Raw genomic sequence first — 24,468 nt, 5'->3', positions numbered from 1 at the left:
TGATAGCCCCACACACTCCCACCCCACCCAAGAGGGATGAACAACAGAAATGTGGATGAAGGGAGATAGCAGACTGTGTAAAATATGAAAATTAAAATAATATATTATCAAGGGTTCACGAAGGTTTGGGAGTAATGGGAAAAAAGAGGAGTTGATACCAAGGGTTCAAGTAGAAAGAAAATGTTTTAGAAATGATTTCAACATAAGTACAAATGTGCTTGATACAATTAATGTATGGATTATTTTATAAGAGTTGAGGAACCCCCAATATGATGCTTTATTTAAAAAAAAAAAGATTTGCTACCTTCCTTTAAGTATCTTCACCTTTTGTTAATCAAGATGTCCATAGAGACTCAAGGTCTTTTATTGGGGTGTCTCATTAAGTAGTCATGATTAATTGAATCATTGTCCCAAAAGGTTGAACTCCCTCTCCAGGCCTTCCCCATCATATGATTAACATCATGTAGGTCTTTCTGGTCTGGATAGCCCCCACAAAAGTCACCTCATGAGTGTATCACCAGCTAGGTGTTGTCTGGAGTACTTTTTGGAGACAGTACAATCACTGGGAAAGTCCTAAGAATGTGTGGATTATGACATTCTTTAGACCAAGTAGGTTATTAAGCATAGAATCTGGTTACATACTGTATTGTATTTCCAGTACTCTAAGCACAATATTCCTTAAATAAGGTTCTGAGCAGTTTAATAATTTGCTTGTACATGAAATAACGGCAAATCCATACATCTCTGCCTTGTGTGCGGAAGTTCCCTATTGATATTCCATCTTTGTGTGTGTATTTGACATGGTAGGGTGAAGGGGCAAGAAATACTCACTTCTGTTAAGTAATTATTTGATACCTAATCAAATTATTCTTAGTAAATGTTTTCTTTGAGAAAGGAGAAATATTTTGGTTTTATGTATGTTAAATCTAACATTTCTATTGATTAAATAATGTAAACACTGAATCACATTTTTCTTTCTTCATTTTGCAGTAGTATTATTGATTCCACAGAATACAGCCAACCTCCAGGTTTCAGTGGCAGTTCTCAGGTAAATTATATTTCTCACAGTATGCTTTAGTGATACCCGGAGTCACCTGAGTTGTAATATTATAAATTATGACTTGAATAGCTCTCACACATAATGGCAAAATGAGCTACTATTGTTTATCAATGATAAATCTAAAAGTTATATTGGTAATATCTATTGAGAGGAAAGAGATACTTCAAGAAGAAATTGTGAATAATTGGGGGATGATTTCTTTTGGTGTTATGGAAACTACATTCCATTAATGAACTTCCCATCATTATGTTAAAACATTACATTTTTCTATTGAAAGTAGTCTATACCCAGTTTCACTGCACTATCTTTACCTTTTTTCCACCTAAGTAATTGCATGATTATTTTGGCTTTTACTGTCTTTATTCTCCAGATTCTGGATGCTGATGTTTTTCATATACTTGAGGTCTGTCATGCTTGAAAATTTTTTTAAAATTTTGAAATAATTTTGAACTTAAAAGTTAAAGGACTAGTAAAATGAGTTTCTTTATGCCTGTAACCTAGTTTGTCCAAATGTTAGCATTTATTATATTTGTTCATTCTGTTTCTTCCGTCTAAATATATACAGACAACTTTTTCCTCTAGATAGAGTATGGTGCAATCTTAATGCCCCTTAGCCTCTAAAAATGCCCATAAATCCTTACAAAAATCCAGTTTTAACATTGATACTGTTATCCAACCCCTAGATTTTACTCAGATTTTTCCAATTATTTTAGTATCATTTAAAAAATCTTTTTGTTTTAATAACCTTTTATGAAAATGGCTTGGAGGCAACATTTGACCTCCTTTGGCTATACAAGGGAGAAGATCCAGCTCCACACAAATCCAAGACCAATTGCCATATGTTAAAGATCAGACTTGCCTGTAATTTCCACCCTTCTTTCACCCTACTCTGACATCAGTTGTTCCTCCCACAACACTCTACTTTTCTACTTTGCTTGATAATTGATTGTAATGGTCACATGGAACTACAGAGGATTCACAATTATTGGGTTTTATTAGGGAAGTTACAGGTTACTGCAACTCAGGATCAGTAAACTGTAAGGTCTACAGTAGCACTTCTTTTCAGCCAGCAATCAAGTCTCTCTTTGATCCTTAGCCTCTCCGCCATGTGATTCCTTAGGCCAGAAAGCCTGCCTGCTGGTCTACCTCATGTATCTTTATCTCAGGGGCACTGTCCCTCTGCTCTGTCTCGAAGAGGCTCCTTTGTCCCATGTTTTCTCTGCCTGGTGTCTGGTGCCTCTGGTCTCAGCCTCACTTTATAGGCCCCTCAAACTTATTCCTATGGTGCTTCTTTGTTGATCGTCCCAGGATTCTCTTGTTCTGCCTCTGAAATGGCAGAGGAATGGCTTGATGGAGGTATAAGATTTTGTCTGTCAGCAGACCAGACCCTGGAGGAAACAAAAGGATGATGACTTAATTTGTACACTCTAGTAAGGTAGAGACTCAGCATGCATCCTTCAATCTTTAATCAAAAATTAATTAATACTTAATCCTGTCCATTAGCAAAATATAGCACTTCCAAAGTGGGATTATAACCATAGGCACAGAGGCTAAACCAAAAAACCCCCAAACTTATTGCCATGGAGTAAATGCCAAACAACAGTGACACTATTAAACAGAGGAGAACTGAGACTAACACTTCAGGGGAGAAGAAAGCCTCATCGTTCTTTCTTAGAGCGACTGGCAATTTGACCTGCTGACCTTTGAACAGCCCATATGTAACCCACTGTGCCACAGGGCTCCTTGGCAAAGAGGCTGGAATTTAGAGTATACCATTAAAGATATTAAGGCTAGAAGGGGCATATTAATTGACTATATCTTTGATAAGGAAAGAAAAGTGAAGATGCATGTTTAATGCATATTTACTTCATGTGAGGAGATATGAAGTGACTTTTTTTTTAGCAAAACAAAATAAACCTCTTAGGTTTATTTTTCTTTAGACAAATATTCAAAATACTTAAAAATAATACATAAGCGTGCTAGATAGAAGATGCTACACCCTCTCTCTTTTATTGAGATCCTGTATTCAAAACATTTTGAATTCATTTAAAATTTTTATCCAATTCAGGTTTGTTTCATGATATTCTCTAATTGGAACTGTTCTGTTGAATCTCTGTAGAGTATCCTAGCCTAAAGCTGTAATGTTAAGGCATTACTTCTAATGGTATGCATTATTTAATGTTATTTTGAAATGAAATATTGGACAAAAAGAACCAGCAACTAGTGGTTAAATTTTTAAAGAGCTGTAAGGGTAGAAAGTTTTTTTTTTTCTTCAAAATTCATTATGAGTAATAAGTCTGTATCTGTAAACGAGCATCAGATATGAGTGGGAGCTTGAAAATTCTGTAGAACCGTTGAGTTTTGACAAGCAGTTGAAATGCACTGTATAATATAACATCTTCAACATGTTGAAACACTGCTGATTGGAAGGTAAAAGGGACCCTAGACAACTTGTAATATGACTGGGATAATCTGTAGTAAGTGGGGAAAATGATTATTTGCCATTATTAAAATTAAAGATTTTTAGAGCCTTGAACTTTAATTAACCATGATTTAGGCTTGAAATACAATTTTCCTAAAACTGATCATTTTCAGAAATAGTAGCCTAAATTAATTTATTTGTGATACATTAGTTACAGAATTCTCAGTCCATATATCATGTAAAAGATACTTTAGTTATCATAAACACAGGGACAGTGCTAAATCACCCATGCCAGTGCTGTAACTTATTTTTCGGTATGGGAGCGGACAGTGTAAGCATGCACTGTGGTCACCTTTTATTTCTTTTTCTATTAAAGATTTATAGTTTTAAAGTGTACCAGGAAACTGAACTTTAAAGACAATTAAGTTAATTTATTATCATAAGTTTTTGATGGTTTTATTTAAATGGAATTGCTGCCTGCAAATAAGAGTGAGGACACTCTTGCAAATAAGAGTTTTGTCTGAGGACAAAAGAATTAATTGAATTATGTGTCATCAGTAAAGAATATAAAAAGCAAAATGATAACTAAGCTATTCTATCACTGTGAACCTAGATAGACTCGCATGTAATATTTGAATAATATCCAGCAACATTTGGCTATGGGAAACCGATAACACCTTTATCTTCATATGCATGCATGGATGCATGCATTTGACTTTCTTAGATTTTAGAACCTTTGAGTAGTTGTGAAAACACTAGCTCTTGTCTTTTTTACAAGACACTGAGTAAAATATATTATGTCCGTAAACAAAGTACATATACATTAAACATGCCTCGGGAGAAAAACTTTAATTGAAGGAAACTCTAAGAACTGAAAGCCATCTCTATCTGGAAACTGACATGGCATTCACAGTGAGTTCTTGGGTGTTCTCAAGCAGAACATCAACTTTAGACAGGGTTCCTCTCTGACCTTGATGAAGTGAAACAGAAGACCATATCACTCGGTAAGGTTGTCTAAGCACACAGAAAAACAAGACTGCTTTCAAAAAAAAGACCAAACCTCATTCTACATTGGCTAATAGCATTATGCATCTTTTCTTTATTCTCACTTAATTTTATCTATTGTCATAGATAAAATTGCAATACTCAGGCATAAAATGAACCCTATTTTCCAATAGTATCCAATCCAGAGCTAAGACCCATTTGGTTGAGTTTCCTTCTAAATCACTAATGTGAGGCTATCTTCATAACTCCCTCTTGTCTCTCAGTTTGGCATACTGTGGTGGCTTGTGTGTGGCTGTGATACTGGAAGCTAGGCCAATGCTGTTTTCAGTACCAGAACAGTCACCCAAAATGAATAGGTTTATATGAAGAACGTGGCACCAGGATTAGAGGAAAACTTACCAAAAGACTGTGATATGCAGATAACACAACTTTGCTTGCTGATAGTGAGGAGGTCATGAAGTACTTGGTGATGAAGGTCAAAGATTTCAGCGTTCTGTTTGAATTACAAGTCAATGTAAAGAAAATAAAAATCCTCATAACTAGACCAGTAGGTACACAACATCATGATAGATGGAGACAAAGTTGAAGTTGTCAAGGATTTCATCTTGTTAGAATTCACAGTCATCGTTCATGGAAGCAGTAGTCAAGAGATCAAACGATGCATTGCATTTGGTAAAACTGCTACACAAGACCCCTGTAAAGTGTTGAAAACAAGGGTGTTACTTTGAGGGCTGAGGTGTACCTGACACAAACCGTGGTATTTTGAGTTGTCTCACATGCATGTGAAAGTTGGATATGAATTAGGAAGACTGAAGAAAAATCAATGCATTTGAATTGCAGTGCTGGCAAAGAATGTATTAAAAATACCGTGGTCTGCCAAAAGGACCTTCATTTGCTGATGGGACATGCCTCAGAATGAAAAGAAACAGCTGTAAACATCCATTAATAATCAGAATGTAGAATGTATGGAGTATGAATCTAGGAAAAGTGGAAGTCATCAAAAATTTATATGTAAATCCACACATTTCACAATTAAAACATTTAGAGGAAAAATTTTAAATGCTAATTTTGATCTCTCCCTTCAGACTTAATATTACTATTATTCTCTGCACCTATCCTTTATTGTTAAACTCCAATATGAAATATCGTAACTAACAGAAATATTCAGATAAAATAAAATAATTTTTTATTTTATCCCTAGCTCTTTTTTCACTCATTTTGTATTTCAAATCTTCTCTTTTGTGTTACTGTAGATCAATACGCACTTTCTGAAATTCTTTAAGAAATGGATTTTTTTTGAGAAATGATGTACAAATACGCTTTACACAATTGATGTGTGTATGGATTGGGATAACAGTTGTATGAGCCCCTAATAAAATGTTTAAAAAAAAAAAAAAAGAAATGGATTTTTGGTAATAAGCTTTGTTTGCATGTTATTGTGAGATAGGTTTGGTAGATCCTGAATTTTAGGTTAGAGCAAGTTTTTGTCAAATCTTTGAAGATGTTATTCTACTGTGGTCTAGCTTTTATTGCTGTTAAGCACTTTGCTAATTTAGTGTTCCCCCCACCCCACAGGTAAATTATCTGTTCTATCTTATTTAAATACTGCCTTTCAGTGTCACTTTATGGTATCTAGAAACATTTTTCTTTTAAATTACTGTGTTAGTCCAGGTTGACTAGAGAAACAAATCCAGAGACACTCATAAATATGTAATAGAGAACTTTGTATCAAGAAGTAATTATACATTAATAAAACATCCCAGCCCAGTCTAGATTAAGTTCCGAAGTCCGAAATTAGCCCATGTGCCCAATACCAATCTATAATTCTCTTCAGACTCACACAACATGTGCAATGCTGACGAATGCAGGAAGATCACAGGCCAGTGGGTGGGAACTCTTGTGGATCAGTTGAGGTAGAAGTATCTCAGCCCTGTCATGGGTCTCTTTGTGGCTCCTCCAGCTCTAGGGCTCTGGCTGCCCATCAGCATAGCTCCATGCGGCTTGTCAAAAGGAATGTGAAGTGGAGAGATAGTGTCTCCTGAATCCTGGGAGGAAGAGACGGAGTCCCAGAATCCTCATGAGAAGTGCACGCTCACAAGGAGGGATCATCAGACCGTGACCTGATTGACAGGCTAGACTCCACCTGTTCATTCTTATTTATCAAGTTGGCATGAAATTCTGTAACTATAACAGTTCCCTACTTTATAAGAATAATTTCTGCAACTGTGGACTCATATCTATTATCAGTTCTAGAAAATTTCAACCATCAACTCTTCAAATCTTCTTCAATATTTTACTCTTTTTCTGGGATTCTTTAGTGGCCTACTAATTTTTTTTAAAAAAAGCTTTATTGTGAATTGGGTGCAGGTTTACAGAGGAGATCAGTTTTCTATTCAACAAATCATACACATTTTTGTTTTATCTCATTGATTGCATTCCCTACATTATAACATTGTTTTCCCCATTTCTTCCCTGTGTTTCCTATTTCCATTCCTTCTCATTTTCTAACTGCTCTGAACTTGGATAAATGTTGCCCTTGAATCTCAGATATTGATGAGTGTAAGGTGTATGTATCTCTCTTCTGTTATTATTCCCCTTACAGACCTGTCTGTTATTTGGCTGAAAATTAAGTCACGGTGGAGAGTTTATTTCCAGACCTGAAGGGCTACTACGGGGCATAGTCTCAGGAGTTTCACCAATATTTTCCAAGTCAATATGCATTGTCTTTTTTATCATGGTCAATTTTGTTATTACCCCACCCCCCGCCGTGCTCTCTCCCTCTCTGCCCAGGACATTCAATTGTGATCCTGATAAGATAGTCAGTAATGGTAGCCAGGCATCATCTAGTTCTTCTTGGTCTCAGGTTCATGGAGTATACTGCTTTTGTGCTTATGAGTCCATTGGAATAATTGTTTTCATGAGTCTTCAGTTTTCTTTGATCTTCTTTAATTGGAAAGAAAGAGATACGAATATTTGCATCTAAGCCACTCGGTCGCTTTTAAAACACCCCTCCCACTCTACACACACCAAACTAAGATATAGAACATTGTTTTTGTGAACATTGCTGTGCCATTTGATAGTGGAGTCCCATGGAACTATGATTCTTAGTTCCCTGGTTGGTGGCCTTTTCAATTTTATCTTTCCATCTTTGAGATTTCCTATCTTCTCTTTGAAAAATTCTATCTTCTTGACTGATGCTGTTTATTTTTTTAAATCATTTTATTGGGTGCTCGTACAACTCTTATCACAGTCCATACATACATCCATTGTGTCAAAAACATTAGCTTTCTACTTGAGCCCTTGATATCAGCTCATTTTTCCCCTTCCCTCCCTGTTCCCCCCTCCCTCATGAACCTTGATGATTTATAAACTATTATTATTTTGTCATATTTTACACTATCTGACATCTCCCTCCACCCACTTTTCTGTTGTCCATCCCCCAGGGAGGAGGTTATATGTAGATCCTTGTAATCGGTTTCCCCTTTCTACTCCACCTTCCCTCCACGCTCCCGGTATGACCATTCTCACCATTGGTCCTGAAAGGATCATCTGTCCTGGATACCCTGTGTTTCCAGTTCCAATCTGTACCAGTGTACATCCTCTGCTCTAGCCAGATTTGTAAGGTAAAATTGGGATCATGATAGTGGGGTGGGGGAGTAGAGGGAAGCATTCCAGTACGTATTCAATGCAAAAACACTTTGTTCTATTAAATTGGCATTCCAAGAAGCACAACTTCCTGACACGATTGCTGAAGATAAATGTGTGCGTACGCAAATGTAGGGAAGAAAGTGGATGGTGCCCGGCTATCAAAAGATAAAGCATCTAGGGTCTTAAAGGTTTGCAGGTAAAACAAGCAGCCAGCTAGCTCAGAAGCAACAAAGCCCACATGGATTAAGCACACCAGCCTGTGTGACCATGAGGTGTAGAAGGGACTAGGTATCAGGCATCAAAGAACAAAAAAATCATATCATTGTAAATGAGGGTGAGTACAAAGTGCAGACCCAAAGCCCATCTGTAGGAAACTGGACACCCCCTTACAGAAAGGTCGCGGGGAGGATATGAGCCAGTCAGGGTGCAAGGTAGCAACGACGACGAAACATACAACTTTCCTCTCGTTCTTAAATGCCTCCCCTCCCCCACTCTGATGACTGATGCTGTTTTGTTCACAGTAATTCCTTCAGATTTCTCTTGAAGTTTATAAATTCTGTGTTCAGTTCTTCTGCCTGTGGTGAGCCCCTGGTTTAAGCCTCCAAAACCCAGCTCCATGTAGATAAATAAAAAATTGTTGTTAATCTGATTCCAACTCATGCGACCCCATGTGCTAGAGAAGGTAAGGTAACTCCATAAACTTGTCTTGGCTGTAATCCTTACAGAAGCAGATCCCCAGCCTTTGTTTGTTTTTTTTGTTGTTTGTTTGTTTTATGAAGATTTATTTGTTACTGTATGTTAAAATCTTATTCCATGGGTATCCAGTTTTCTAGCACTGCTAGGGATACTTGCATTGCCAACCTGTAGGTTAGCAGCCAGTCTCAAACTGCTTGTGCCTCCCACGGACCATCCAGATAAGCCCTCTCTTCTTCTACCCCACTTTTTTCTCCTGTGTGATTATATTTCGTTCACCATCACCTTTAGTTTGTTTTCTATATATTTAAAAATTATTTTCTTTTCAGACTAACAGTAGTATAAAATATTATTCTTACCCAGCATTTAGTATAACTAACAAGGATTTTCTAGGATTTTCTTGGTTCATCTAGTGCTTTACTATTTCTTAACTTAATGCATTTATTATTGTTGTCTAAGTATTTATAAACTTATATTATCTTATGATATCTTTATGACTCACATGCATCTTTTTATATACCTAACCCTTGATAGGTAAAAACTGTTTGTGGGTTCCTTGCCATATCCTTTGAATTGTATAAATACATTAAATAATATATATTTAGGGTCATTGATGTTTGCTTTTTACATAATTTATCAATAAGGTTCTTGGGTTAGCTCATGATTATTAGCCAAAAGGATGGTGATTCAGATACACCTATTGGTAATGTGGAAGAAAAGTGGTGATCGGGTCCTGTAAATACTATAGCCAGTAAAACCCTATGTACCAGTTCTGTGACACATTGTTGGGCTGCCAGGCAGTAGAATATGCTGGACTGCGATGGAATGTGCCCGTAAACTTTCCATGAACTTTCTGAAGACCCTGCGTGTGTACACGTGTGTGTGTTGTGTGTATGTATATATGTATACACACACATGTCTATGACTTAATTATTCTGCCCTTACAAATAATAGTGCTTACGTATTAGTAGTACAAATTGCTCCCCCTAAATGCAATAAACAATGATAACTTAAATATTTCCTATAATCCAGTACTATTTGTTTAATTCAAAGGATGTAGTACTGCAGTATTTAGGGATAATGAAACATGCCTTTAGTTTTTATTTAAATGAACACTGTTGTCCCAATTTTTAGGTTTGTAATTTTTAAAATTATAAATTTCAAAATAGTAATTATCATGAATTCTAACTACTTTCAATTTGGAAAGTTGAAAGAATTTTCTCATTTTAGTAAATAAGAAAACTAACCTTTAGGTCTTATTTCTGATCATATATTAGTTTTTAAAAAGTGAATAGATTTGGGTTTTATCTTTACTTTAAAGTGAGAATAACTTTTTTTGTCATTCATAATTATTTAAATGGGATAGTCTTTTGAAACTTGCAAGCATTTTGGAGCTCTACACAAAGCAGCGAATGATATGTTCCTACTTAAAAGTATCTGTCATTCTGTTTCTTACCTTAGACGAAGAAACAACCTTGGTATAATAGCACATTGGCATCAAGACGAAAACGACTCACTGCTCATTTTGAAGACTTAGAGCAATGCTACTTTTCTACAAGAATGTCTCGTATCTCAGGTACAAAAGTTATTTATTCGATTAAAATACTTCAGATTCATATTTCAGATAAATTTTTAATTCTTATTCAGTGGTTATAGACAAAAGTTCTCACGAAACAAATATAGCTGTCCTTTGGTATCTGCTTGGGATTATTTCCATGACTTTTATATACCATAATCTATGGATGTTCTGGTTTTTTACATAAAATGATGGCTAGGATGTGTATGTAACATACGCACATCCCCTAGTATACTTGAAATAATCATCGATTACTTATTATATTCAATACAGTGTAAATAGCATTTTCTGCTCCACTTTTTAGTCTTTAAGGGATTGATTTGACCTTTTATTACTTCCCCTTTCCTGAATATTTTTGATAAAAGAGTTGTTTGAACTATGGGGAAGCCTGCTGATAAATGCACAGTTGTATGTATATTTTAGACATAGTCTTACAAAGCATTGTGGAGATTCTAAAAACTCTTGGGAAATATTGCTTTCCTGTAGTTATTCTTTATTTTGGAATTTTTAATATTTATATGTCAAGCTGTATAAAATTAAAAAACCAAAACACCCATGAAAATATTGCTAGCTAGCTTCCTGTTCAACATTTAATAATTTCTAGCCACTTGGGCCATAACTAGTAATAAAAAGATGAAAGAACTAGTTATTACTGCCAAAGAATATAAATCTATTGGGTGAAAACAATAAATAGTTCGGTATGATATTGACTGTTAGTAAAATATACAAAGAATCAGATGGGAATTGAGAAGAATATCCACTAATGCAACTAGAAATGGAAAAGCCAGACCAGGCTGGGGAGCAGCAAGAGGATGATCAGCAGAGAGATTTCAGAGGACTTGTATTTGGCCAGCCCATTATGAATGAAAGGAACCCTGCTGGTGTAGTTTGGTAGGCATTGGGCTGTTAATTACAATCAGTATTTCCAGCCCTTCCATGGGAGAAGGATGAGGCTGTTTGCTCTTGTTTGCTCTGCCCTCTGTGGCTGATGTTTCTTTACAAATTATCTGAGAAGTTTCTTCATGTTAAAATTATTCTCAAGATAAACGATTACTGCTTTTAAAAAATGTGTATCAATGTATGGTAAATTTTTCAAGTTAATGATTTTTATCTTCTAATTTTATAATGGTGACTACTTTCGAAGTTGGTATTAGAGAAATCACAGTTAATTTTGGAAATGTTTGTGTGTGTCTGTGTATGATACAGGAAGACGAAACTATTAAAAGACAGTGTTATAACTGGCATGTATCAGATTCCTCCTCTAATAGAAGCTAAGTTGATAGGGTTTTTCATTCATTTAATTTTTTTGAAAAGGAAAATTAAGCTCTAAACTTGAGGCATTCTTGAAAATCAGTGATATTTAATTTATCCTTTCCATTTTGATCTATTTTTAGATAGAATAAATTAGCTGTATTTGTACCTCTTTTGTAAGCTTGATTTTATTAATTAAATTCCACAGGCTTTATCTATGAGTAGCTTACTGATAAACTTGACTTAAAGCCTGGTTTTAAGAATTAATCATTCATACACTGTAGTTTTCTACTCTAGCTGGATTTGATCTACTTAAAAGATATGTGAACAAATGTTTTAGTTGAATAATGCTTTTTTTAATTAAAAACATGTTGATATAAAACATTTGGATACTAAACATGGCTGTAAATGTAATATGCCTTTAAGTCTGTTCCTTAAAACTAACAAACATAGTGCCGGACAATAAATATTCCTTTCTTATCACTCCCTTCTCTATTGCCCTGGAATTTTCGTTTTAATAATTGGTTTAACATTTTATTGACAAGTAGATCCTTATTTTTAATTCCCATGAAATATTTGCTTAAAATGTGAAGAGAATACAGTTATGTTTTTGTTGGTATGGGAAAATACAATGTAATAGCATGAACTTTCGAGTAGACATTAAGGTATTTTTTATTAAGGCTGAAAGAGCAAATAATGAATTTATCGATAGTATTCTTAGAAATGTCTTTTCAAGATTTTTTCTTTTTCATTATATGGTTTTCAATCTATAGGATTGTTCTGTGACTTATTTTGTAGTTCAGTTGTTTTATTTTGTTTCCTTCATGTAGATGACAGTCGTACTGCAAGCCAGTTGGATGAATTTCAAGAATGTTTGTCAAGGTTTACTCGATATAATTCAGTACGACCTTTGGCCACATTATCATATGCTAGTGATCTCTACAATGGTTCCAGCATTGTCTCTAGGTAAGTATTGGACAGAATTCCATATTATTTTTATTTAGAAGAGCATCTGGAATCTAATTAATTTTGACAAGGGCTTTTGTTAAGTGTTTGGTTTCTAAATCAGGTTGCCTGCCAATTATTAGTTCTGTGAATTTAACCAAGTTTCTGAACCTCCCTAGTCCTTACTGCATTTCTGAAATGGCATGATGGATGGAATCCACCTGTTAGGGGTTTAGTTTGTTTTCTTGTAATTTCTTTTCTCCCCTAATAAGAACTCCTTATTGTTTGTATACAATTGATATAGAATTGTATAGAATGATATTATCTCTCCTTTAAATACTTTTCCCTTATTATGCCTTCCAAACTTGTACTTTTCTTTGCTGCGGGGAGGGCGGGGGACACTCTTTGAATATGTTCACTTTTGAAGACTGAGGGTTATTTAATTTAACCAGTATTGTTGTTGCTTTCCATTCAGCGTTGGTAGTTTGTATCTTTCATTGAGTTTGTCTATGTCATCTAGGTTGTTACATTATTCCCAGAAAGCTGGGTAGAACATTCCTTTTTTATCCTTTTACTGTTTACATTTTGTAATGATATATCCCCTCTATCTTTCCTGAAATTGGACATTTTTTGCTTGGCTTTTTTCTTCCCACTATTTCTCTGAATAATTGGTTAGGATTTTATCAATTTTACTATTTAAAAAAAAATCTATCTTTTGGTTTCTTAAATTCCTCTCTCAAAACTCCTCCCATCCTTCTGTTGTATGTTTCATTGATTTCTTCTCTTAGTTTTATTATTTCCTTCTTTCTTTAGGTTTAATTTGCTTTTCCTTTTCAGTTTCTATGTAGAAGCTGTGAAGTTACTGACTTTTTACCTTTGCTGATGTAGACATTTCTGTATTGTGTTGGTTGCATTACACAAGTTTGATGTATATTTTTATTTAATTAAAAAACGTATAGTTCAGATTTTGATTTCATTACCATTTATTCAAATGTGTTATCAAATATTGGAATTAATCTTGTTATTTTTTGTTGATTTTAATTTACGTAATTTCTGTAGCTTTACTGTCATTGATGAGCATTCATTTTAATTTTTAAATGAAAATTGAAAGAACATCTTTCATATCATAATGCTAATCCATGTTCAAATCTTCTGAATGAACAAGCCTTAAAGCATATTTTTAAAGTAAATAAAAATTTGAATGCTTTAATGAATAAACTAAACATTACACTTTCATTTATTTTCTATATATTACCAATGTGAGTTTCTCTTACCATACATGGGACTAAATAAAATTTTAAAATTCTCACTTGGCTTTCTAATTAGTACATTTAACAGAAATTCATTGAACATCTAGTGTGAAATAGGCTAAGGTGATAATTAGGAACAACCAGAGGGATGCTTGGATTCTAGAACATTTAAAATCTTATTTTAATGTCTTTATAAGAAGAAATTTTAAAAAATAACGTGAAACAATTTATTTTCGAATTATAGGCTTAAAAGCCTATGTTAGACAGGGTTCTCTAGAGAAACAAAACCTCAGCACTTATGATTGTGTGTGTGTGTGTGTGTGTGTGTGTGTGTGTCACAGTCTTATGCAAGATCTTAGCTACAGGAAGAATTTAAAGTACATATCAATAAAGGCTTGAAAAATGTAATTGGAGTATAAATTGGCAGAAATATCTGTGCCAGTTTTCATAAATACTGGCCAAATAGGGATTCAGGTATTCATGATGATAAGAATTTGCCCAAACTAGAATGAGTCTGGATTAGAACTCTTTCGTAATACTACTTAATTTTCCTGGCCATTGGGAGTTCATTCTGCACTGTATTTTATTCTTCATTAGAAACATAAAGCGAACAAAAACCTAAAATATTTCTTTTGAACATATTGCAAAAAGCCACATTTCTAATTATAAACTATGTGATATTAGGTATAAATTCTCCCCCCCCCTTTTTAATCATTTTATTAGGGGCTCATACAACTCTTATCACAATCCATACATACATCAATTGTGTAAAGCACATTTGTACATTCATTGCCCTCAACAGTCTCAAAACATTTGCTCTCCACGTAAGCCCCTGGCATCAGCTCCTCGTTTTTTTCCCCCTCCCTTCCGACTCTCCCCTCCTAATGAACCCTTGGTAATTTATAAATTATTATTTTATCTTATCTTGCCCTGTCCGACATCTCCCTTCACTCACTTTTCTGTTGTCTGTCCCCCAGGGAGGAGGTAACATGTAGATCCTGGTAATCGGTTCCCCCTTTCCAACCCATCTTCCTCTACCCTCCCAGTATCGCCAGTCACACCACTGGTCCTGAAGGGATCATCCACCCTGGATTCCCTGTTTCCAGTTCCTATCTTTACCAGTGTACATCCTCTGGTCTAGCCAGATTTGTAAGGTAGAATTGGGATCATGATAGTGGGGGAGCAGGAAGCATTTAGGAACTAGAGGAAAGTTGTATGTTTCATTGTTGCTACATCGCATCCCTGACTGACTCGTCTCCTCCCCAAGACACTTCAGTAAGGGGATAAATAGTGGCCTCCAAATAGGCTTTGGGTCTCCACTCTGCACTCCACCCCCTCATTCACTATGATAAGATTTTTTGTTCTTTGATGCCTGATAACTGATCCCTTCGGCACTTCATGATCACACAGGCTGGTGTGTTTCTTCCATGTGGGCTTCGTTGCTTCTGAGCTAAATGGCCGCTTGTTTACCTTCAAGCCTTAGATGCTATATCTTTTGATAGCTGGGCACCATCAGCTTTCTTCACCCCTTTTGCTTATTCACCTGCTTTGTCTTCAGTGGTGGTGTCGGGAAGGTGAGCATCATAGAATGCCAGTTTAACAGAAGAAAGTATTCTTGCATTGATGGAGTACTTGAGTGAAGGCCCAATGTCCTGCTACCTGAATACTAAACCTATAAATATAGGCACATAGATCTATTTCCCCATCCTCATATATAAATATATTTGCATATGTACATGCCTTAATTAGACCTCTGTAAATGCCCTTTGCCTTCTAGCTCTTTCCTCTATTTCCTTTGACTTTCCTCTTGTCCCACTATCATGCTCAGTCTTCAGTTATAAATTCTTACATATTTTTTCAAATAAATTCTTTTCCTTCATTTTTGAAAGCCATTTAGTTTTAATTTATACACACACTATGTTTTTAATGTTTTTAGACATTGAAGGAGCCAAGGTTGTGCCAAGGCTAAGTACTTAGCCATATCTGGGCTTTTTAAAAAAAATCATTTTATTGGGGGCTCATACAACTCTTATCATAATCTATACATGCATCCATTGTGTCAAGCACATTTGTACATTTGTTGCCCTCCTCACTCTCAAAACATTTGCTTCTACTTGAGCCCTTGGTATCAGCGCCTCATATTTTTCCCTCCCTTCCCCTCCCCCCTCCCTCATGAACCCTTGATGATTTATAAATTATTATTATTGTGTCATGTCTTATATTATCCGATGTCTCCCTTCACCCACTTTTCTTTTGTCCGTCTCCCAGGGAGGGGGTGATATGTAAATCCTTGTCATTGGTTCCCCCTTTCTAACCCACCTTCCCTCCATCCTCCTGGTATCGCCACTCTTACCACTGGTCCTAAAGAGTTCTGTCCTGGATTCCCTGTTTCCAGTTCCTATCTGTACCAGTGTGTACATCCTCTATTCTAGCCTGATTTGTAAGGTAGAATTGGGATCATGATAGTGGGGGAGAGGAAGCATTTAAGAAGTAGAGGAAAGTTGTATGTTTCATCATTGCTACACTTCACCCTGACTAGCTGGTCTCCTCCCCATGACCCTTCCGTAAGGGGATGTCCAGTTGTCTACAGATGGGCTTTGGGTCACTCCATTCTGCACTCCCCCTTATTTATAATGATACGATTTTTTGTTATTTGATGCCTGATACCTGATACCTGATCCCTTCCACACCTCTGGTCACAAAGGCTGGTGTGCTTGTTCCATGTGGACTTTGTTGCCTCTGAGCTAGATGGCTGCTTCTTTACCTTCAAACCGTTAAGAACCCAGGCACTTTATCTTTTGATAGGTGAGACCCATCAGCTTTCTCCACCACAGTTGCTTATGCACCTGCTTTGTCTTCAGCGATCCTGTCAGGAAGGTGAGCGTCAAGGAAAGCCAGTTTAATAGAACAAAGTGTTCTTGCATTGAGGGAGTACTTGATTGGAGGCCCAATATCTATCTGCTACCTTAATACTAAACCTATAAATATACGCAGATAGATCTATTTCCCCATCATCATATATAAATATATTTACATTTGTACATACCTGTATTTAGACCTCTATAAATACCCTTTGCCTTCTATTTCTTTCCTCTATTTCCTTTTACCTTCCTCTTATCTGGGGATTTTTATGAGCATACGCTTCCATCTGTAGCAGGGTTTACTCCCAGAGGAAACTGAAGATAAGTTTTAGCTGTATTATTATTTTAAAATCATTTGGGGCTGGTACAGCTCTTATCACAACCCTTACATCCATCCATTGTGTCAAGCACATTTGTACATTTGTTGCCATCATCATTTTCAAAACATTTTCTTTCTATTTGAGCCCTTGATAATTTATAAATTAACATTTTTTCATGTCTTATATTGACTGATGTCTCCCTTCACCAACTTTTCTGTTGTCTAGCCCCCAGGGTGAGTGGGTTATATAGGCCTTTGTGATCAGTTCCCCCCTTCTCCCCCTACATTTCCCTTCTACTGGTATCGCTACTCGTATTATTGATCCTGAGGGGTTTATCTGTCCTGGATTCCTTGTTTATTGAGCTCTTATCTGTACCAATGAACATGCTCTGTTCTAGCTGGATTAGTATTTGGGCTCATGATATGAGAAAGCCTTAAAGAACTAGAGGAAATTTGCATGTTTCATTGGTACTATACTGTACCCTGACTGGATTGTCTCTTCCTTTGACCCTTCTGTAAGGGGATGTCTAATTGTCTACAGATGGCCTCAATTCACAATGATAAATCTTTTTGTTCTGGGTCTTTGATATCTAATACCTGATCCCATTGACACCCCATGATCACACTGGCTAGTGTACTGCTTCCATGTGGGCTTTGTTGCTTCTCAGCTAGATGGTCACTTGTTTATCCACAAGCCTTTAACACCCCTGATGCTATATCTTTTTATAGCCGGGCACCATCAGCTTTCTTCACTACATTTGCTTATGCACCCATTTTGTCTTCAGCGATCTTGTCGGGAAGGTGAGCATCACAGAATGCCAGGTTATTAGAACAAGGTGTTCTTGCATTGAGGGAGTACTTGAGTAGAGAGGCCCAATGTCCGTCTGCTACCTTAATACTTAACATATAAATATATGTACATAGATCTATTTCTCATTATATATAAATACATCATATAAATATATTTACATATGTAAATGACTTTTATTACCTCTATAATTGTCCTTTATCTCCTAGTTCTTTCCTCTGTTTCCTTTTACTTTCCTCTTGTCCCACTCTCATGTTCGACCTTCATTCAGGTTTCAGTAATTCCTGTCAGCTACGTTGCCCTTTATCAAGCTCCACCAGGCATCCTATACCCTCCTCACCATCGATTTTTAGGTCACTTATTGTTCCCTTGTATCTAGGGTTGGTTGACACCCTGTTTCATTTCCCCCACTTCCCTCTCTCTTGTGCCACCCCCGTCACCCCAACCATCAGTCTGTTGTTGTTTTCTCTTCTGGATTGTTTATCCTACCTTTCTTATCTAGATAGACATGCAGACACAATAATCACAAAAACAAGACAGAGCAAAAGAAAACAAATAACAACAACAAAAAGTGACCCAAAAAATCCCATGAATAGTCATATGTCCGTTTGTTTACGTTTAGGAGTGTTTTCCAGTCAAGCCTTGTGGGGTGTCATGCCCTGTCCCAAAGTATACTTTTGGTATTCCCCAAGGACTTCATTGCTTTGCTCCCCTTGTTACTCTGTTGCATGCCCTTAGTGTTTCGCCTTGTTGTGTGTGGTCAGATCAGGCACAAGTCTTGCATTTTCTCTCCTGTGTTGTCCCTTGTAGTGCAATGGGTCAGTGAGGGATGTCTTATCTTGTGGTCGGATTCACCCAATGGTCCTCTCTGTGCATTGGCTGCTCTGAGCAGGAATATTGTCCCCAGGGCTTGGTGGCCCAGGATGTCTTCCACTCTCTCTCCTCTTTTAGTTTGCTCCGATCAGATGAACCCCTCTCCCAAAGCTGTAGTTTCAGTGCTGTCCTCTGAGGTGCATTCTTCTAGGGGGTCAGTGGTTGTGGTGGTGCGAAGGGGTGTCCATGTAGTTGGGATTGGGGCCAGCCCAGTAGAAGGTTTTAGTATTATTAAAAATAAGGTTACTCTGCTGCCATCAAGTCGGTTCCAATGCATACTGATTTTGTATGACAGAGTAGAACTACCCCGTGGGTTTCTGAGAAGGTAACTTTTCGAGACTAGAAAGCCTCATCTTTCCAACCAGAAGATGAAGTTTTCTCACTGCCATTGAATTGATGCCAACTCATAGTGATCCTATCGGACAGGGTAGAACTGCTCATGCATGTTTCTGAGACCCTAACGGTTTCTGGGAGTAGAAAGCCCTATCCTTCTTCTGAAGAGCTGACTGGATGATTCCCTTTGCTGACCTGATCACAGTCCAGTGCATAGGCACTGCTCCACTAGGACTCCACAAGATGAGGTTATTTAGTTTAAAATATTACAATTAAAGTTTAAAAATATAAAGGTATTTTTAGTTGGTCTAAGCATCCTTGGTGATGTAGCATGTTATGCATTAAACTGCTAACTGCGGAGAAGGGAGGAGGAAGGGAAGGGGAGGGGGAAAAAAGGAAAATGAGCTGATTCCGGGAACCCAAGAGGCAAGCGAATTTTGGGAATAATGAGGGCAACAAATGTATAGATGTATTTTATACAATTGATCTATGTATTGTGATGAATTGTATGAGCCCCAATAAATTGATTAAAAAAAAAAATAGCACACACACACAAAAAACTGCTACCTGCAAAGTCAGCAGTTTAAAACCACCTAGAAAGGAAGATTAAGCTTTCTGCTTTTGTAAAAGTTTACAGTCTTGGACACCCACAGGGGGGTAATTCTACGCTGTCATTTTAAGATCACGATGGGTTGGAAAGAAGGGCTTTGGAAACTTGAAAGCCCTGATGGTTATTTGCTTTACTTAGTGTCATCTTCGGATCCAAGACTGATGATAAATTCATTTTAAATGTTTTTAACTTCTATAAAATTAGGGATTTAAGGAATTTCTTTTGGGAGAGAATGAATTTTAAGACAATATTAAATTCAGTACATTCTTTTGCTACCTTGTAGAAGACTTAAGCTGTTATAAATTTAGAATGTTGTGAATTATGTCTGGTGTTGGTTGCTTAGTAATATATTGAGCATCTCTGAAAGATAAAGCCCAGCCAGAAATTTGGGTTGTTATAAATTTTCTTTTATCTATCATTATGGGTTCAATACAACAAATATGTCGGGCCACAAGGTGGCAGTATTTGTTTACTTTCACAATAACTCAAAATTGGAAATTTAGATGATATAAATAAATTTGTGACTGCTGTGAAGTTTATTTTAATACCATATAGTCCTTGTAATGAAAAGGCTAGAAAATACACCAGTTGTACACATCACAGATGCCTCTTCACTTTTCATTTTTCTCAGAGTAAGTTTTCAATGGAGGCAGGAGAAGAGTGACTCCAAACTTTGCATAATTCTAGCTAACTTGGTTCTGTTCGGTGCTACTCTTAGTTACCCTGTGTGCAACAGGATGACCAACCTCAAAATTGTTACGTTAGAGTCCACTGTTGCAGCCACTCTGTCAGTTTATCTCATTGAGTATCTTCCTCTTTTTTACTGACCTACTTTACCAAGCATGTCCTTCTCCTGGGATTGGTCCCTTTGGATAATGTGTCCAGAATATATGAGACCAGGTCTTGCCACCCCCATTTTCAAGGCTGTTAGTTCTTCTTAAAGTATCATTCCGTATTCCTCACCAGCACCATAGTTGAAAGGCATCAGTTCTTCTGTAGTACTCCTTACTCCTGGTTCAGCTTTCACATGCACGTGAGGCAGTTGACAGTGCCTTGGCTGAAGTGAGGCACACCTTTGTCCTCAGTGTGACATCTTAGATTGAACACTTTACAAAGGCCCTGTGTAGCAGAGTTTATCAAGGCAACTGGCTGAAGTTCTTCACTGCTGCTTTTATAAACATTGTGGGTTCAAAGAAATGGAAATCTTTTTTTTAATCATTTTATTGGGGGCTCGTACAATTCTTATCACAATCCATACATAAATCCATTGTGTCAAGCACATTTGTACATTTGTTGCCATCATCATTCTCAAAACATTTGCAGTCTACTTGAGCCCTTGGTATCAGCTCCTCATTTTCCCTCTCCCTTCCTCCCACATGAACCCTTGATAATTTATAAATTATTATTTTGTCATATCTTGCACTGTCTGACGTCCCACTTCACTCACTTTTCTGTTGTCCATCCCCTAGGGAGGATGTTATATGTAGATCCTTTAATAGGTTCCCCCTTTCTACTCCACATTCCCTCCACCCCCCAGGTATCGCCACTCTCACCATTGGTCCTGAAAGGGTCATCTGTCCTGGATTCCCTGTGTTTCCAGTTCCTATCTGTACCAATGTACATCCTCTGGTCTAGCCAGACTTGTAAGGTAGAATTGGGAGCATGATAGTGGGGGGAGGAAGAATTTAAGAACTAGAGGAAGGTTGTATGTTTCATCATTTATACCGTGCACCCTGACTGGCTTGTCTCCCCCACATGACCCTTCTGTAAAGGGATTTCCAGTTGCCTACAGATGGGCTTTGGGACAAAATGGAATTCTTGATGCCTTCTGTCTTTCCTCCATTTATCACATGTTGTCTATTTTGTTGAAGATTTTGGTTTTCTTTGTACTGAAGTATAATTCATACTGAAGACTAGTCTTTCATCTTCATCAGTAAGTGAGTGCTTCAAGTCCTCTTTACATGCAGCAAGCAAAGTGGTATTATTGCAGGTGTTTACTAAGCCTTTCTTCAATCCTCATGCCGAGTTCCTCATACAGTCCAACTTTTCCTATTATTGGCTCAGAATATGGAAATCTGGAAACAGGATTTAACCCTGACACACCTTTCGTGGTTTTAAGCCATTCAGTGATAGTTGACGGATTAATTCCAGGGAAATGGGAACTCACACATTCAAGTAGAATACATCCATTTAAAACAAGATCAAATGACTTTACATATGTGTATAGACACTGAAATATATGGTAACAAATGTTGACATTATTATGTTCAGTGTAAAGTAGTAGAGAATACATTACATTAGACCTCCATATGAAAGAGTAAAGAATACAATAATTTAGACAGATTACCACTCAAAGAAGTTCAAGGGTTGATTCCAGAATTTGCCTAACTAATATTTACTGAGCGGAGGGAGTCCTCATTGCATGATGCATTTATGCAGTGAGCTGCTAGCCACAGGGTCAACAGTGTGAAACTACCAGCTGCTCCCTGGGAGAAAGATGAGCCTTTCTCTTCAAAGATTTACAGTCTCGGACACCCGACGGGAATAAGTTCTACTCTGTCTTATAGGGCTACTATGAGTCAGGATTTACTCAATGGTAGTGAGAATATTTACTGAGCACTTATTTTGCTATTTGGCAGCATACGTCGTCCTGAAAATGTTATTGAATCTGTATGCCTAAAACATAATTTTTAAAAAGTTTTTCCCTATGTAAATGAAATATGGAAAAAATCCAGATTTTAAAATAATTACTGTTAGCTTTTAGGAATTATAAGTTACCAAACTTTACATAGCTTTCATTCATATAAAACATTTTGGGTGAGAAAAATAAAGGACTTTTTTATAATAGCTGTTTAAAATATTTACTAATTTCCATAATCTCTACTAATTTAAATATTTACTAATTCTGTTATTTCTGTGTCTGTCTCATTTACAATGGGTAGTTCTTAGACATTTGAAACTTCAAAAGTTTTCTTGGTGATTTTCAATTCAATTCCTTTTTGATGTGAAATTATGCTCCTAAGATTTTAATCTTTTGCATTTGCTATGAATGATTTCATGGCCCCAAATAATATATCTCAGAGAGCATGCCATTTGTGCCTGAAAAGATGTGTAATCCTACATCTATTTGGAAGTAAGTTTTATGATTTTAATTGGGTTAATTTTCTGATCTACTTTTAATAAATTGTGTCAGACACACAGTGTTATTTAATCTTTAACTGTTGTGGATTTACCTTCTTTCTTGTTATTCCTGTTAGTTTTATTTGAAGTGTTTTGAAATGCTGTTACTGGGTACATAGAACACTTAAAACTTCTTTTTAACTTTTTGATGTCTTGTCCTTCTTTGTCCTAAGAAATACTGCATTTCTTGAAAGTACATATTGCTTAACATTAATGCATTTGCTTCAGCATTCTTATGCTTACTGTTTTGTGTTTCTTCTTCAGTCTTTCTACCTTTCACTCTGTTTGTGTCTGGGTATGTACATTTTGTCAGTTATTGCTTTTTTTTCTAGTCTGATAATAGCTTCATTTGATTGGAATATGCTGTTTCCACAGGTCACAAGAGTTTTGTTTATTTTCCCATCGTGGTTTGAATTGGGTGATTATTACTGATCTATTACTGGTTCTCTTAGATTTGCCATTAAGTCCTTGTAGTGAAATTTTCGGTTCTCATGATGCTTGTCAGTTGTAAAATCCCTTTTTACGGGTGTATGCGCTTGTGTAAGTAATTCTTGACTCTCTTTCCAATATAAAAACTTAGTTCTTTGAACATGCTTTCATTTTGTTGGCATGCTAATAATAACTGCTATCTAGGTTTGCTAAGTAAAATGTCTAGCCTCGTTTTAGTCTATTTCAATTGCCTTCTAATTTCCCGAAGATGGGGGTACTTTTCCTTGTTATTTCTCAAATCTAGCTACCTCACTTTGAAATCTGGGCATTGTAAATGGCACTTTGTAAAGAGTAGATGCTATTATTTCTTCCTGATGAATACTTCTGTTTTGTTTCCGTCGACAGTTAATTTATTTGTACTAAAATTTCAAACTGTATATTCCCATCAGCATTTAGCAGCTGCTATCTCTGTTAAGTTCTTACAGCTTCTAGGCTATGCTCTTTTTAACCTGACCTCGGGCTCTCTGCACTTGGATTTACACTTTGGCTGTTGGTGGAAATTTGGTCCAGATCTTGACTGTTTAGTGTAAATTTGGCTGTTAGTGTAAAATTGGTACACATGTTAACATAAGATTTTTAAGCTCACCATCTCTGTATTTGCTCTACTAGTTACTTATACTTACTGCTTACTTCTACTTCTACTAGTTACTTATGCTCTACTACTTACGTATACTTCATCCTCAAACACCTCTCTGTAGCTAAACTTCAGTGTCCTATTGCCTGGTGTGCGAACTGGTTGGGCAATATGTTCACTTAGAGAAGCTGAACACACAAAACGCATCCAGAAGAGCCAGATCTTTCAAGGGTAGGTTACTCTCTGGCTTCTTTGGGGTCCCCTGTTCTCTCTGGAGTCTCCTGGGATTAAGTTTGACTTCTCTTTCCTTCCTTGACCTCATCGCTATATGTACATTCAGAGACAGTTAAGTCATCAACCAGGTCTTTGGCTAAGTTTATGGTCAAGTTTTGTGACTTATATTTCTGCTTTTCTCTCAGATCTGATATTTTCCTCTTAAATTTCCAGCTGCTCTCTCAACCCCAAATTCATTTCTCTGTTACCTTAACCCAGTGAGACCTTAGCTTTCAACTATAACTGCGTGGCTTGCAGATAAGACTTAGGCAGTGAAAACCACAAATTTGCAGCTCTG

General features: G+C 36.6%; 1 protein-coding gene across 2 annotated transcripts in view; it reads left to right on the top strand.

Annotated features, from left to right (window-relative positions):
- COP1 (COP1 E3 ubiquitin ligase) overlaps positions 1–24,468 on the top strand; it is a 185,029-nt gene that overhangs the window by 55,310 nt on the left and 105,251 nt on the right. For both annotated transcript variants that reach the window (XM_045298112.1, XM_045298111.1), the window contains exons 8-10: positions 991–1,048; positions 10,290–10,404; positions 12,486–12,621. In XM_045298112.1, coding sequence (XP_045154047.1) covers positions 991–1,048; positions 10,290–10,404; positions 12,486–12,621 — 309 coding nt within the window. The remainder of the gene's footprint in view (positions 1–990; positions 1,049–10,289; positions 10,405–12,485; positions 12,622–24,468) is intronic.

This window comes from Echinops telfairi, unplaced genomic scaffold (assembly GCF_000313985.2).
Source record: "Echinops telfairi isolate 266 unplaced genomic scaffold, ASM31398v2 ScPeMD7_7424;HRSCAF=8462, whole genome shotgun sequence".
Taxonomy (NCBI): Eukaryota; Metazoa; Chordata; class Mammalia; order Afrosoricida; family Tenrecidae; genus Echinops; species Echinops telfairi.
This window is presented reverse-complemented; position numbering and strand designations above follow the sequence as displayed.